At 35.5% G+C, this 14,589-nt stretch overlaps 1 protein-coding gene across 2 annotated transcripts in view; it reads right to left on the bottom strand.

Moving 5' to 3' along the window:
- Positions 1-391: 391 nt before the first annotated feature.
- The window catches only part of VPS37A (VPS37A subunit of ESCRT-I), a 42,044-nt gene continuing 27,846 nt past the window's right edge, over positions 392-14,589 (bottom strand). The window contains exons 5-12 of one of the 2 annotated variants that reach the window (XM_087418447.1): positions 14,165-14,390; positions 12,027-12,097; positions 8,504-8,631; positions 8,366-8,424; positions 8,219-8,287; positions 4,039-4,182; positions 2,661-2,702; positions 392-984 (exon numbers count right to left, since the gene is read on the bottom strand). In XM_087418447.1, the coding sequence (XP_087274573.1) occupies positions 958-984; positions 2,661-2,702; positions 4,039-4,182; positions 8,219-8,287; positions 8,366-8,424; positions 8,504-8,631; positions 12,027-12,097; positions 14,165-14,390 (766 nt within the window). In that variant the 3' untranslated portion in view covers positions 392-957. Of the gene's footprint in view, positions 985-2,621; positions 2,703-4,038; positions 4,183-8,218; positions 8,288-8,365; positions 8,425-8,503; positions 8,632-12,026; positions 12,098-14,164; positions 14,391-14,589 lie in introns of both variants that reach the window. The other variant, XM_087418446.1, reaches the window with a different exon arrangement.

A 14,589-nucleotide genomic window follows, 5' to 3' on the forward strand; every position in this document is an offset into this window, starting at 1 on the left:
AGCAAATTGCTGAACACAGTACAAGTTACAGAGAAAATTCAATTAAAAACTAGACTGCCTAAAAATTAAATATTAGTTTTATTTATTACTATAGCTTTTCTCTTATGAAAAGTTAACTCACAGTAAAGGTCAGAAAAATTCATTCACTTGTTTGTGTCTAGATTTACTATTCATAACAAAAAGATTATTTTTAACTTTAGGAACTTAGCATATCCTTATCCAACCACAAACCCATCAAATACTTATATAAAAAAAATTAGCATGAAAGTTTATGTTGGACTAGTTTAAGTGAAAGGCATTTCTTTCTGTTAGGTAAAATATTTATTTACCTGTATTGCTTCTTAAATACATCTTTAATTTTAAAAGTAAAACAACAATATAAGCAAGCAGCTGGTTTATTCTTCTGATTTATTGTATGTATTAAAAGTTACTTCCTTAAGACAGCACATTGGCAGGTTTGGTGTTTCCTGACACTGTGACTATTTAAAAACAAATTGGTTTTGCAAGTTTTATCATCCAGAAAGAAAGAGGAAAAAATGAGAGTCTTTCAAGTAATTTTTCAAAAAAGGTTGAGAGGAAAAAATCTAAACAAACCATTCTTGATAAAGAAAAGAGGCAGTTTCAAATTAAAAATACAAATTAAAATGAAGTAATTTTATAAAATATTGAAATCAGCTAAAATTACATGCATAGGTATTTAATCAATAATAAGAGAGGAACAGCAGTGGAACTTAAATATAAGATTTATCAACAATAAATAAACACAGTGCAAACAGTGCAGAAAAATTTCTCAAAGCCAAGATCATAGCAATCATTGTAATCTGTACAAATTCAGTCTCAGATCTGTATACAATCTGTATAGTACACCTATGAATTCAGCCACTGTGACAAAATGCCAATTTGCAAATCATAAATATAAATGTGCTTAGTTTTGTGTCCCATTCCTCTCTTGGCAGTTCATGTTTTCAGGAATACCTGGAAAATCTGGAAAGAAGAAAATCAAAAAACCTAAGATTTAATTTAAGATGATAAATTTTCATCCCTGTACATTCTCTTCCAATTAAGATTTACCCATAAGAAAGTAACCTGATTATGATGGAAAAGAGGTGGGGAAAGGATTCTAGCATGTTCATATAAATAAGCAATTACTCAGTGCCCACTTGAGAAATCCACACTTGATATTAAAAATCAACCCTTACCCTCAGGGATTGACAGTGTGATTTGTAACATAAGATATAAAATAATTCAGTCTTGGCACTAATGTTAAGTATAACTAGATTGAGAGAAGGGGCAGATGAGTTTGAGCTGGAGATAAGAAATGCTTGTCATTTCCCCTTCTGGTAGCCTGCTCCCTTTTTTAGGGAACCTCCCACGCTCCCTTCTCCAAGTCTACTCCTTTAGCCCAGCTGAGTGGTCAGAGGACCATATGACACCAATCTCCAGGCCAAACTGCTGAGGTCGGGATGGACACCTCACCCATACCGGGCCAGTCTCTCCCAGGGATTTGTAGTGACACCCTTGTCAGTCTCCATGGGCTGCTTGAACTGTCATGATATGATCACGCCTGTGGGCAGCAATGCTGAAGCATGTGCAAGTGTAGCAAAGAAAGGCTCTCTGAAGAGCAAGGGAGAAAGAACATGAGAGCGAGAGACAGAAAAGAACAGAACAGAGGTGCAGAAATGAGAAACAAGCAGCTCAAAAAGGGTGAGAGGAAAAGGAGCTGCTTTGGTTACTGTGGCCTCTAGTCGTGTTTTCACTCTCAGGTGACTGAGCTACACTTAGTTGCATTTGGCTTTATAATGTATCCCTGCATGATCCGAGAACACAAGCTTTTACTTAAACTCGTTGGGCTGGGGTCTAGTGCTAGCAACCAAATCATTCCCTAAACAAGATACATAGAGGAAAAGGAAGGATGTCTTGACATCAAGTAAGAGCACGAACAAAGATATGGGGATAGAAGAAATAACATGACATGTGAGAGAACAAAAGGGGAAAATGGATGATCTCAGATATACTTCAGATTATAGAAGGCTTAAAACCAGAGAGAGAAATTTGACATTGCTACTGTCATTGCTAGGGGCTCATGAGTTCTAGAGCAGAGAAATTATATCAGAGTGGTATTTTAAGAGGATTATTCTGTCAGTGCTGTGCAGGAAGGAGAAGCCCTAAAGCCAGGGGACTGGCCAGAAAATTATTGGAATAATCCTGGTGTGGGATGGAAAAGAGACAGATTGGAAGTTCATTTTAAAGGAAGAAATGACAAAGGAGACTACTGAGGCATATGTCGACTAAGTGAAATGGTATACTCTACACCCCAGCCAAGAGAAAGGACTAATGATAGTTTATAGTTCTACGTAAGTAGCTATCAAAGAATGAAAAAAACAGTTCATTTAAGCCAACATCATACTGAGAAAATATCCAAAAGATTTCTATGGTTATATGCTTATGTATATAATATTATGCTTAACATATAGTACAAAACATTCTATGTTATATAGCACAATAGCTATAATGACAGTGTTATGCTTGAAGCTGGCTGAAGAGGCACTGGTAAAAACACTTCCATTCAAGAATAGTCATGCAATAGGCTTGAGCCTCAAACCTTCTGGAATACGATTTACCTATAGTGGAGCATGAAATTGGCTGTGCATTGCTATCACCTGTTGAAGTTTCTCTTCCTTGGCTCTTCTACAGTGGCAAATCTAGAAGATAAATTTAAAATAGCAGTCACTTTTCCAACAATTTGCCTAGTACTTCTTACATTATGACAGAATTCTAAGTAAGAAACTTTTAACCTGTTGATATTATTTAGGTTTTGAATGTTTAAGGTAGCTCAGATTTTTTTTTTTCTTTTTTGGTGAGGAAGATTAGCCCTGAGCTAACATCTGTTGCCAATCCTCCCCTCTTTGCTGACGAAGATTGGCCCTGGGCTAACACCAATGCCCATCTTCCTCTACTTTATATGTGCGACACCTGCCATAGCATGGCCTGATAATGGTGTGTAGATCCGCCCCCAGGATCCGAACCTGCAAACACCGGGCCGCTGAAGCAGAGCACGAGAACTTAACCACTACGCCACTGGGCCAGCCCCTAGCTCAGAATTTAAGAATCCAAAAAAAAAAAAAGCCAAAAAACAAACCATTTAATTTTGTTTGGAAAGAGAAACTTTGCATGTAAACTTGCAGAATGTAAAACAAACTCTGATCCTTTATATCAATTTTGATTATGTAATATCAAATATCTGTGTTTTAAAAATAAGAAAATAAATCCTAGTATTGTTAACCAGGAAACTTACCAAATAAAAACTTCAAGGTACAGTTACATAGTACCAAAGAACAATGGAGCAGAAATCAATGCCTTATTAATGCTATAACCATAGTCATTAACGTCCCTGAACTTCAATTTTCTCTTATGGAAAATGGGGATAATAAAATCTGCCCCACTTTCCTTAATACGACACACACACACACACACACACCCACCCACCCACCCCCACGTTTTTAAAAGTTTAGTAACAAGAGGTTATTTTTTAAATGTGATGTTTCAGAGAAATTAGGTTATTTAGTACTCTAACAAAGGGGCAGGATATTGCTAAGCAGACTTTTTCGATTTTTCTTTAAATATAATGGAAATATCAGAAGAGAAACTGTTCCAGACAGTTCTCAATAACATTAAAAAATATTTTTTAATCTGTACGGATTATTCTCTTTTTAAACAACTTGTGAAACAGGTTACTCAGGAGTATATTACAACTATTGAGACTAGACTGAAGCTAATTTACTAGTTTGACTACAGAATGACACAGATTCTACCCCTTCTGAAACAGAACTATCATTCCATTCACCTGCTTGTGTACTCACAACAAGCAGGTCTAAAGAGACAGTAGGACGCTGCTATCTTTCTCAACAGAAGCTCTTAAGTTTCCTCTCAGAGCACTCAAAACTCCAGCCCAGTAATGTGCTAACGTCCTTTTACTCATGAATAGACTTAATTTGATATTGTGCTGTCACTGGTCCTCGACTGAAGAGTATTACATACTGTTCTCTTTTCCATGAAGCTACTGAGAAAATCATCTATTTCAGTTTTTCCCTCCAAGAAACCTTCAGCAATATCATCAGATTCTTCCTCAGCTTCGTGTGCAGCTACTTTCAACCTCGCCTGCAGGGCACTCGCACTACAGCTCTGAAAAAGAAAAGCAAGCACTACATTAGTTTATAATGGTCAGCAAAACTCCTTAGACGGAAAGAAAAGGAGGCAGCGGTAGGGAGAAGCAGTTCATTATGTGCCTTACGTAGCCCCTTCTTGAAGAAATCTGCCACCACCAGCTCCTCAGCTTGTCGATATAGGGGTGGGTACCTAACACAAGAGAAACCAAGCCACTGGCTGCAAACTATTAAATGAGAGAAGCTGGGCAAATTAGTGTCCTTTCTTGGGGATTTAGGAATCAGCTCATAGTGGTACGCATCCTCTAAGATGATCCCCCATGATCTCAATCTCCTGGTATTCCTGCCCTTGTTTAATCCCCTTGAGTGTGGGCCAGGACCTAACACTTTGCCAATGAAAATATGGCAAAAGTGATGGGATTAAATTTAACCAAAGAGGCGAAAGACTTGTACACTAAAAACTACAAAACACTGCTGAAAGAAATTGAAGATGATGTAAATAAGTGGAAAGACATACTGCATTCATGGATTAGAAGATTTAATATTGTTAAGAAGACAATACTATCCAAAGTGATCTACAGAGTCAATGCAATCCCTATCAAAATCTCAATATTGTTTTTTGCAGAAAAAGAAAAACCCATCCTAAAATTCATATGGAATCTCAAGAGACCCCAAATAGCCAAAACAATCTTAAAAAAGAAGAACAAAGTTGGAGAGTTCATACTTCCTGCTTTCAAAACTTACTATAAAGATACAGTAATTGAAACAGTGTGGTACTGGCAATAAGAAGAGACACAGAGATCAATGGAACAGTGAGCCCAGAAATATACTCTCCCATGTATGGTCAAATATTTTCAAAAAGCATGCCAAAACCATCCAGTGGGGGAAAGGACAGTCTTCAACAAATGGTGCTTGGAAAAGTGGATATCCACATGCACAATGAAGTTAGACCCTTACTTTACCTCATATATAAAAATAAATTATATTGATCAAAATGGATCAAAGACCTAAATATAGGAACTAAAACTATTGTTAATAACAGTTATCCTAGTGGGTATGAGGTGGTATCTCACTGTGATACATCACATACAGGAATGTACAGGAATGCACCATTTTCTTATCACCCTTGTCAACACTGGTTATCTATTTTTACAAGTTTGGCTCACAGAGATGATGTGATTTTGCTTATTATTATTATTACTGTTGTAAGGTCGAGCATCTTTTCAAATGTTTCCATTTACTTATTCACTAAATATTGAGTACCTACTATGTGCCAAGCACTGACCAGGTATTGGGTATACAGGGGGATAAAACAGGACAGGTTCCTGCACTCCTGGCATCAACAGTCTGGTGAAGTGGTTTCCGTACTTCAGAGTGTAGATAATTCATCATCCCCAGAGATTCTGAGGGAGCACATCTAGAGAAGAGCCTAGGAATCAAGGTTTGTTCTTTTTAAGTGTTTAAGAATCACTTCAAGCAATTCTTATATAAATGGTCCAGGGGTCAGAGTAACTGTTATATCGGAATGTTTATTGGACATCCATATTTTTCCTTTTGTGAGTTTCCTGTTCTTTCCTTTGCCTATTTGTGTGGACTACTGGCATTAATATTTGTCATATATGCTACAAATATTTGTTCCCTTTTCTTTACTTCACTTTTGATTTTGTGATCTTCAATACAAGTTTTAAATTTATATATAGCTTAAAGATATCAATTTTTTTTTATTCTTCTGCCTCTTGTATCATGCTTACAAAGGATTTTCCCACTATAATCTTTTTTTTTTTTTTTTGTGAGGAAGATCAGCCCTGAGCTAACATCCGTGCTAATCCTCCTCTTTTTGCTGAGGAAGACCGGCTCTGAGCTAACATCTATTGCCAATCCTCCTCCTTTTTTTCCCCAAAGCCCCAGTAGATAGTTGTATGTCATAGTTGCACATCCTTCTAGTTGCTGTATGTGGGATGCGGCCTCAGCATGGCCGGAGAAGCGATGCGTCGGTGCACGCCCGGGATCTGAACCCGGGCCGCCAGTAGCAGAGCACACGCACTTAACCGCTAAGCCACGGGGCTGGCCCCTCCCACTATAATCTTAAAAAAAAATCCTAGGAGATAGTTGCCTTTCATGGGTTCCACTTAAACACTTACTCTAAAGTATCTTCCTGTGGGTGGTATGATATAGGGATCTAACTTTTTCCTAAGTGGACTGCTAGTTAAATAATTTATTAAATCCTCAATTTTTTCTAACCAATTACTCATACACACAAACCTGTTTCTGAACTGCATAGTCTGTTTCATAGAACTAATATTCTCTTCCTACAAAACTACTCTATTGTTTTAAATAATGAGGTTTTACAGTGTATTTTGATGCTGGGGAAGGGAGGTCTTCCTTTTTGTTTCTTTTCGTTTAAGCTCTACCTGACTACTTTTACCCCTTTAGTCTTTCAGATGAACTTTAGAATAAATCTGTTAAAATTAAAAAAAAAAATGCTCTTGGGATTTTTGACTGGAAGTATACTAAATTTTTAAGTTATTTTAGGAAGAATGAAATCTTTATAATACTGTATCTTTCAGTCCATGAATATTCTATGTCACTCCATTTACTCAAGTCTTCTTTTATGTCATTCAGTAAAGTTGCCTAACTCACTTCATTGGGTTCAGTTTTAAGTATTTTACAGTTTTGTTGCTATTGTAAATGAGTTTTTTTTTTCCTCTACTTCATTTTGCACTGGTAGTTGCTGGAATCTAGGGGAAAGCTTTCTCAATTTGCTAGGATTTTTGCTTGCTTGTTTTTGGTCAACTACAGTTTCATCTTTTCTTTTACATTATATTTCTTTTTCTTGTCTTCTTGCAGTGGCCAGAATCTCTCAAACAATGTTAAATAGTAGTGATATTGGGGCATCACTATCTTATTCCTAATATTAATGGGACCCTGGAAATGTTAGTCATTAAATGTGATGTTTGCTGTTGGTTTCTAATATTCTTTATCCAATTAAGGAATTAATTGGATAGTTGACTAAGAATTTGTATAAGGAATGATGTTGACTATTGTGAAAAGATTCTTCAGCATCTAGTACACATGTAAGAATATTTCAGTTGATTCTCTCAGATATTCTGGTTAAGAGTGAGGGAGGACTGCTTATGTTTGGCTCCTGACTCTGATACTTTCTATTAATATGACCTCAGGGAAGTTATTTAATATCCCTGTGCCTCAGTTTCCTTATCTCTACAATGAGAAAATAGTAACAATATCTACCTCATAGAGTTTTGGGGGAAATAATGGGCAATAAATGTAAATAGCTTAGTGCAATGCAAGAGACATAATACTTGCTCAAGGTTAGCTATTATTCTTATTTTATTGTAAAGGATGATCATATTATCTGAAATCCATATTAAATTTATATTTTCCTTTACCATTATTTTTTTGCTGTTGTTTTATTTCTATTTTATGTTCTACTACATTAGCTTTACCATCCAGAATTACTGATTTTAAAGGAAATCGAATAATGTTAATTATGATGTTGGTTGTTGATATGAGATATAAAGATCATATCTTCTACTCCCTTTTTACTTTTAAAGATCTATTTTTTTAGAAATATGGGTTGAAAATGCTTTTGATTTTTCGTATATCTGGATTTCCAGCATAAAATCTATTTTTTGTGGTGAATTATACTTCACACTTTTTATATGTTATATTTTTCAATTTGCTAACTTTTCATTTAAGATATCTGTACATAAGCTTTCAAGTGAGCCTAAAGTTAAAGTTCTTTGTTGTTAAATTTTATTACAGGAGTTAAACTGGCTTTACAAGAACTTTCCCAGGAAAATTCTTTATGGGGCTTTTCATATTTTTCTGTTTTGGAACCAAATATGCTCTTCTGTGAGCACAAATGATTTATAATGCCTCATAATTGAGAGCTATTTATCTGAATTTAAAGGTATCCTGCCTTATAACTCAGACACCTACTAAATGCTTTCTGATAATAATGAAAGTAAGAAGGTGGCTCATACACGTTAAGATTAAAAATTCTTATGGTAAGGAAAAGAGCTCAACAGCCTTACCTCACTAAGTTCATGCTGCCTTTGCATCTTCTTTTCGAAAGTGGATTTCATTTGTGTAAGTAATTCATACTAAAAAAAGAAAATCAAAATGCTGTTTTATTCTATTTTAAAATTATATGGATTTCTTGAAAATGACAACTAACTCACCTTATCTAAAACAGTTTGCCTTTTGGCTTCCAAGCTGGGCTCCAAAAGGAGATTTTTTCCTGTAAGGTAAATTTCTGGTTTATTTCTAGGTAAAGATACATTTTTCTTGGGAAATTTAAGAAGTAAGGGAAGACATACTTGCTAGCTCCTCAATACTTTTTACTAAGTCATCCTTGTCAGTAATAATTTGTTTCAGTTGAGGCAAAGTCAGAAATTGTTCTAGTAATATCTCCTCTTGTTCATTCATGTCTGTAAGTTGTGACACACTAGAAACACAACAGAAAAAATGATGTTAATGAATATCAATCACCTAGTTTTTCTCCATGATGATAAATATTCACAATTTTTTAGTTTTATTCAGCTGATAGGGTTCTAAATAAGTTTTGAAATACAGGCATACCTCATTTTATTGTACTTCACAGATACTGCATTTTTTACGAGACCCTCCACCAGCAAAAGGATCACGACTCACTGAAGGTTCAGGTGACAGTTAGCATTTTTTTAGCGATCAAGTATTTTTTAAATTAAGGTTGTACATTGCTTTTTTTAGACATAATGCTACTGCATACTTAATAGACTACAGTACAGTGTAAACCTAACTTTTATATGGGAAACCAAAAATTCACGAGACTCACTTTATTGTGATATTCACTTTATTGCGGTGGTCTGGAACCCAACCCGCAATATCTCCAAGGTATGCCCGTATCTATTTTTATATATGCACAAAGGAAGGCAAATTGTAACCTTAAAAACAAATAAAACATCAACCACAAGGCAGCATAGTCTGAATGTACCATCAAATTACTACAGGACTATGAATACTAGGGTACACAAACAGCCATAACAACCTCCCAATTTTAACCTTGGTGCCTATTTAGCTAATAGGTGTGTGGCTATCACAATAAAAGATATGTACATGTGTGTGTGTACATATATTTATAAAATATTTAAAGAAAAGCAACCATGAAGGCTAAACCAAAAACAAAAATCAATATCCATAGGATAAAGAGGGAACTGGATGGACAGGATAGGGATGGAAGCTAAACCTTTCCGAACATATCTTTTAGTTTTGACTACAGATCCATAGAAGCATTAAATAACTTAAAAACAAAATTAAATAAAAAAAGAAGTTTCTAAAATTCAAAGCGAATGAGAATAAATGAACCTGTTTATTCTAAGCTATATAATCATCCAGAGAAGTATCTGAAGAGACTTTAAAAAATAGTATTTGGCTATACATCTCTGGTGTGACATATCCTAAAGACAGAAGAAACGTAAAAAACAGAAACAAAAACTTATCCTGCAATCAATAATAATAATATTGATATTGTTATTTTGAAAAAGAACAAGTGCCTGTCAGAGAAATAGCTGACTTCAGGTCAGGGAAATGAAATGTTTACAATGAGCCCCTTGCATCTTTGTTTTGCCAGAAAGGACATAGAAGACAACTTGAAGAGTTTCCTATTGACTCTTATCAGAAAGAATAATGAGTACAACGGATTAAAACACATCAAATATATATATTTTTAAATTTATAAGTTTATAACAACACACAAAAAAACTACAAAAACAAACAAAAAGCCTCGCCTATCAGAACCTTTGGAGTTTGCTTGTGTATCAACTCATTATTCTGAAAACTGATAAAGAGAAAAAAAAATCAAGCATTTATCTTGCCTTTCCTGTATGAAGTGTATTTCAATACAACTAAACAGTTGATTTGAAGTTCTTCATAGAATTCTGGCTATTGCTGGCCGTATGAAATCATATTTGCAACCCTTCATGAAATAACGGATAGTCAATGATTTCAGGTGTTTCAACCTGTTTCAATCCTAATGTCACTAAAAATAGGGCAACGAGACATCATTGCTGCTTTATGTGATGTAATAGGAAGTATGCACTAATTATGATGTAAGTTTCTTGCCAAAAGAATTGAATCTAAATCTTTTTTTTTCTGCTTTATTGAGATATAATTGATATATAACATTGTATAAGTTTAAGGTGTACAAGGCAATGATTTGATATAAACTGAACCTAAATCTAATCAACACCCTAGATCTAGCCACAAGTAGAAGGAAATACGGGAAACAGAGGAAGATCTTCAGGGGTACCACAAGGACGCAATCAGGCAAAAACAGGGTATGGGAAATTCTTTAGGACAAATAACCAATTTCTTCAATAAATATATAACAACATAATATGTATATAACTTATACGTATCATAAATATGTACTTATATGAATATGTAAATTTGTGTATGCATATGTATGTGTGATATATGTTACGTGTGTGTGTGTGTGTGTATATATATATTAACAAAGGTGGAGAGAAATGGCTGACAATTAGAAGAAACATAAAAGATACAGTATTCAAATGCAATAGGTAGGCCTTGTTTTGAATCCTGATTCAAATAAACTACCAAGAAAAAAATTTAATTATTAAGACATTGAGGAAACGAGGCAATATTAAAAAATTATCATTAATTTTGTTAGGTATGATGATGATATGGATTGGGGTTATGGTAAAGAAAAAGTCCTCACCTGGTGGAGAAATTTAGTGAAGAACTTGTGGGTAAAAATGATATAATATTTGGGATTTGGTTTAAAATAATCCTGACCCATACCCATATTTCCTCAAAAAAGCTGGAAGAAGGGTATATGAGGCAAGACAAGCCAAGAGGTTCACCTTTTTGTATTTTTGACATTTTCATAATAATTTTTTTAAAAAGGAAGGAAGGAAAAAAAGAGAATCTTTTATAACATGGGAACAATAATAGTACCTACTTCATGGGGTTGTTGAAAGCATTACAATGCCTATAAACTCAACATTTATGTGGTATATTGTAAACCTTCATTAAAAAAAATAATAAATTACCATTTCCTAAAAATGACATAGAACACTGGGTCAAATGAAGCTAACTTTTTTTTTAACTATAGAATTTCTCATGGGTATTTGGCTGTACATTCCCAGTGGGATATATCCTAAAGAAAAAAAGCACTGCAAAAAAAATTTTTTTAATTGCATTGAGTAGTCTTAATAATAACAGCCTTATCAGCATTGTAAACCTTTAATGGAGGTATAAAGGAAGCAATGCTTCCCAAAGTCAAGTGGCCACAAAACACTTTTTTCATAGAGCATCTGAGAGAAGCAGTGTTCCATGAAACAGCAGCTTAAACTTGAATGTTACAAACTTACTTGCCATAAATTTGAATAAAATTTGGCTCTGTAAAAACACCTCGCTATTACTTTATGAGAACGTTAATCTATTTCTCTATGTACCAAGTTCTATCTAACAAAGGAACAATGAAAAGGTCTAAAATAGGCCAAGATAAATTTTGAAATTTCCAGGAATAATGTATTCAGAAATAATTCTCACAAGAATGTAAATAAAGAACTTGAGAGAAAGGACCTTGTTATCCTGGTAACTATTATGTCATTCCCAGCATCTATAAAAGTTCCTGGGTACATACTAGTCACTCAATAAATACAACCTACAAGACATAAAACTGATTTATAAAACCTTCCCACTAAGATAACCACAATGTAGGAACAGTGAGATTTAAAAAAATTTTTTTATTTAATATGGATATAAAAATGATGATCTGGTTTATATTTACAAATAAAATAGACAACAAATACCAATGCTAGTCTCCAAGGTTTTTACCTTAGCTCTGAGAGTTCTGGAAATACATCAGGGACATCTGGCATCTTGTAACCAAAACCATTTTGGCTTATCTAAAGAGAGTTTGAAATGGTATTAAATTTCAGCCATCTTTTTGACTCCTCCTATTTACTTATGAAAGTAATTTTTAACGTATTACATCCCCTAACTGTTTTTTGGTTTTTTTTTTGTGAGGAAGATCAGCCCTGAGCTAACATCCGTGCTAATCCTCCTCTTTTTGCTGAGGAAGACCGGCTCTGAGCTAACATCTATTGCCAATCCTCCTCCTTTCCCCCCCGCCCCCCAAAGCCCCAGCAGATAGTTGTATGTCATAGCTGCACATCCTTCTAGTTGCTGTATGTGGGACGTGGCCTCGGCATGGCCGGAGAAGCGGTGTGTCGGTGCGCGCCTGGGATCCGAACCCGGGCCACCAGTAGCGGAGTGCGCACACTTAACCACTAAGCCGCGGGGCCAGCCCCCTAACTGTTTTCATTATCACATCTTCATCTTCGCACTTTACATTGTCCTTACTCTCCCCTTTTGCCTTCATTCTATTTTTTTTTCAGTGTACCTTTATACATATAGGGCTACTTTTTGTTTTTTTAGTGGGGATCATGTGAGCAGCTGTGTTAGCTCTTTCTTAGGCAAGTATATGGCTGTAAAACAAATCTCTTAAGTGTATCTGTGACAAGAGTAGAGAATTATCTGTGGATTCATTGATATATATGAATACATTTGTCTCAAGTGAAAGGCATTAAGCATAGAAAAAAATTAAAGTTGGCAAAAGTCTGAATAGTTACGTACTTAAGTTCAATGAGACGGCAGGGTAGATAAGGAATAGTGTGTCCATTGTTTGAATATAGATGACTTTTTAAAGTTGATTACCCCCAAAAAGTTCTCTTATAATTTTGTTTACACTACTAACTGTAGTTTGTTTATAATACTCATTAATGCAATGATGAAGGTTTTGGGGGAAAAAAGTCCACCTGGGTCTATATTCTAAATTATTACAAACAATAAAATTAGTAAAGTTGGATATAATAAGGTTTTACAGTATTTGAGTATTTTTATGGGGGATATTCACTAAGGGTTAAAAATGAAGGTTTTTAAATCCCTTTATATGTTTTATGCACAAAGTATTAGTCTTTCCCTCAGTAACATCCCACATGGCAACAGTTATCAGCTTAACTTAAGAACGTATAATTTTTAAACCAATGGGACACTTGAAGCCCCTAGCATGCTATAGCAGTCCCTCCACAATCTCTTACCTGCTTCTACTACATGATCGCTTTGTGTGCCTTTGCCTATATCCTATATGACAGCCAGAGAGATCTATTCTAGGCAGCTTCACGAATATGCCATCTGGTTTATGCCTCCACAGCTTTATCAGTGCTGTTGGCTCCTTACAGAATGCTTTATATATAACCCCTTGTCATCCTGGCAAATTCATTACCATCTCTCAAAATCTGGTCTCAAGAAAATGCATTCATTTATCTGCTTCGTTTTAACTGAGCACCTACTGTATGTATCAGGCATGGTTTGAGGCACTAAGGATAAAGTAGTGAAAAAAACCAGAATCACACTGTTTTGTTTTTTTGTGTGTGAGATCAGCCCTGTGCTCACATCTGCCAATCCTCCTCTTTTTTTGCTGAGGAAGACTGGCCCTGGGCTAACATCCACGCCCATCCTCCTCTACTTTATATGGGATGCCGCCACAGCATGGCCTGATCAGCGGTGCATCGGTGCACGCCCGGGATCCGAATCGGCGAACCCTGGGCCGCCGCAGTGGAGCGCGCGCACTTAACCGCTTGCCCCACTGGGCCAGCATCCAGAATCACATTTTTTATAAAGGCATTCCTTCTAGTTCTACCTTGGTCCCTGGGAGCACTGACCATTCCCCCAACTGTGTCTCCACCATAACTCTAGACTATCTTTTCTACTCTATTGGGAGGTTCCTTATTTGCAATTATTTGATTATTCCTCGGTCACCTCTCTGAGTTTGTTACCTGAGTTGAAAAAGTGATTTAATCTTTTTATCTTTTGTGCCTAACAGTGGCTGGCACAAGGAAGCATATAATAAAAGTTTGCTGATTGATTGAATGTTTTGAAGCTACAAAATACAGGTAACTGAAGATACCGACCGGTGCCGAAATGTCTGTTGTGGGAACGGGTAACGGCAGATTTGAAAGGATGCCAAACGAAGGAGCAGCAGGTTTGGCTGTTGTATAACTTGTTGTTGAAGAAGAAACAGCGTCAGCAACAGATAAAGAAGTGATAGTCCGGTTAGCTTCTTGTGGGGTATATGGAGAAAGAAACGGAAAACCCTGAGAAGCATAAGGAGGCATTCCACCTGGGTTACTGTATAGGCTAAAGAGAAAGAAAGAAGAAACATTAGATTAGATTTTAGGGGTAAATTTATAAAATTATTCCTAAATTGTTCTAATATTAACAATGGTCATGCATTATAGATGGAATCTTTACTGCAGGTGACACTTGTTATAATTATATAACTGAGTTAAATATTATATAAACTGAAAAATATGAACCCCCAAAAAAGAGAATTGTG

The sequence above is a fragment of the Ceratotherium simum genome, chromosome 28 (assembly GCF_057802395.1).
Source record: "Ceratotherium simum simum isolate JZ-2026a chromosome 28, ASM5780239v1, whole genome shotgun sequence".
Lineage (NCBI taxonomy): Eukaryota > Metazoa > Chordata > Mammalia > Perissodactyla > Rhinocerotidae > Ceratotherium > Ceratotherium simum.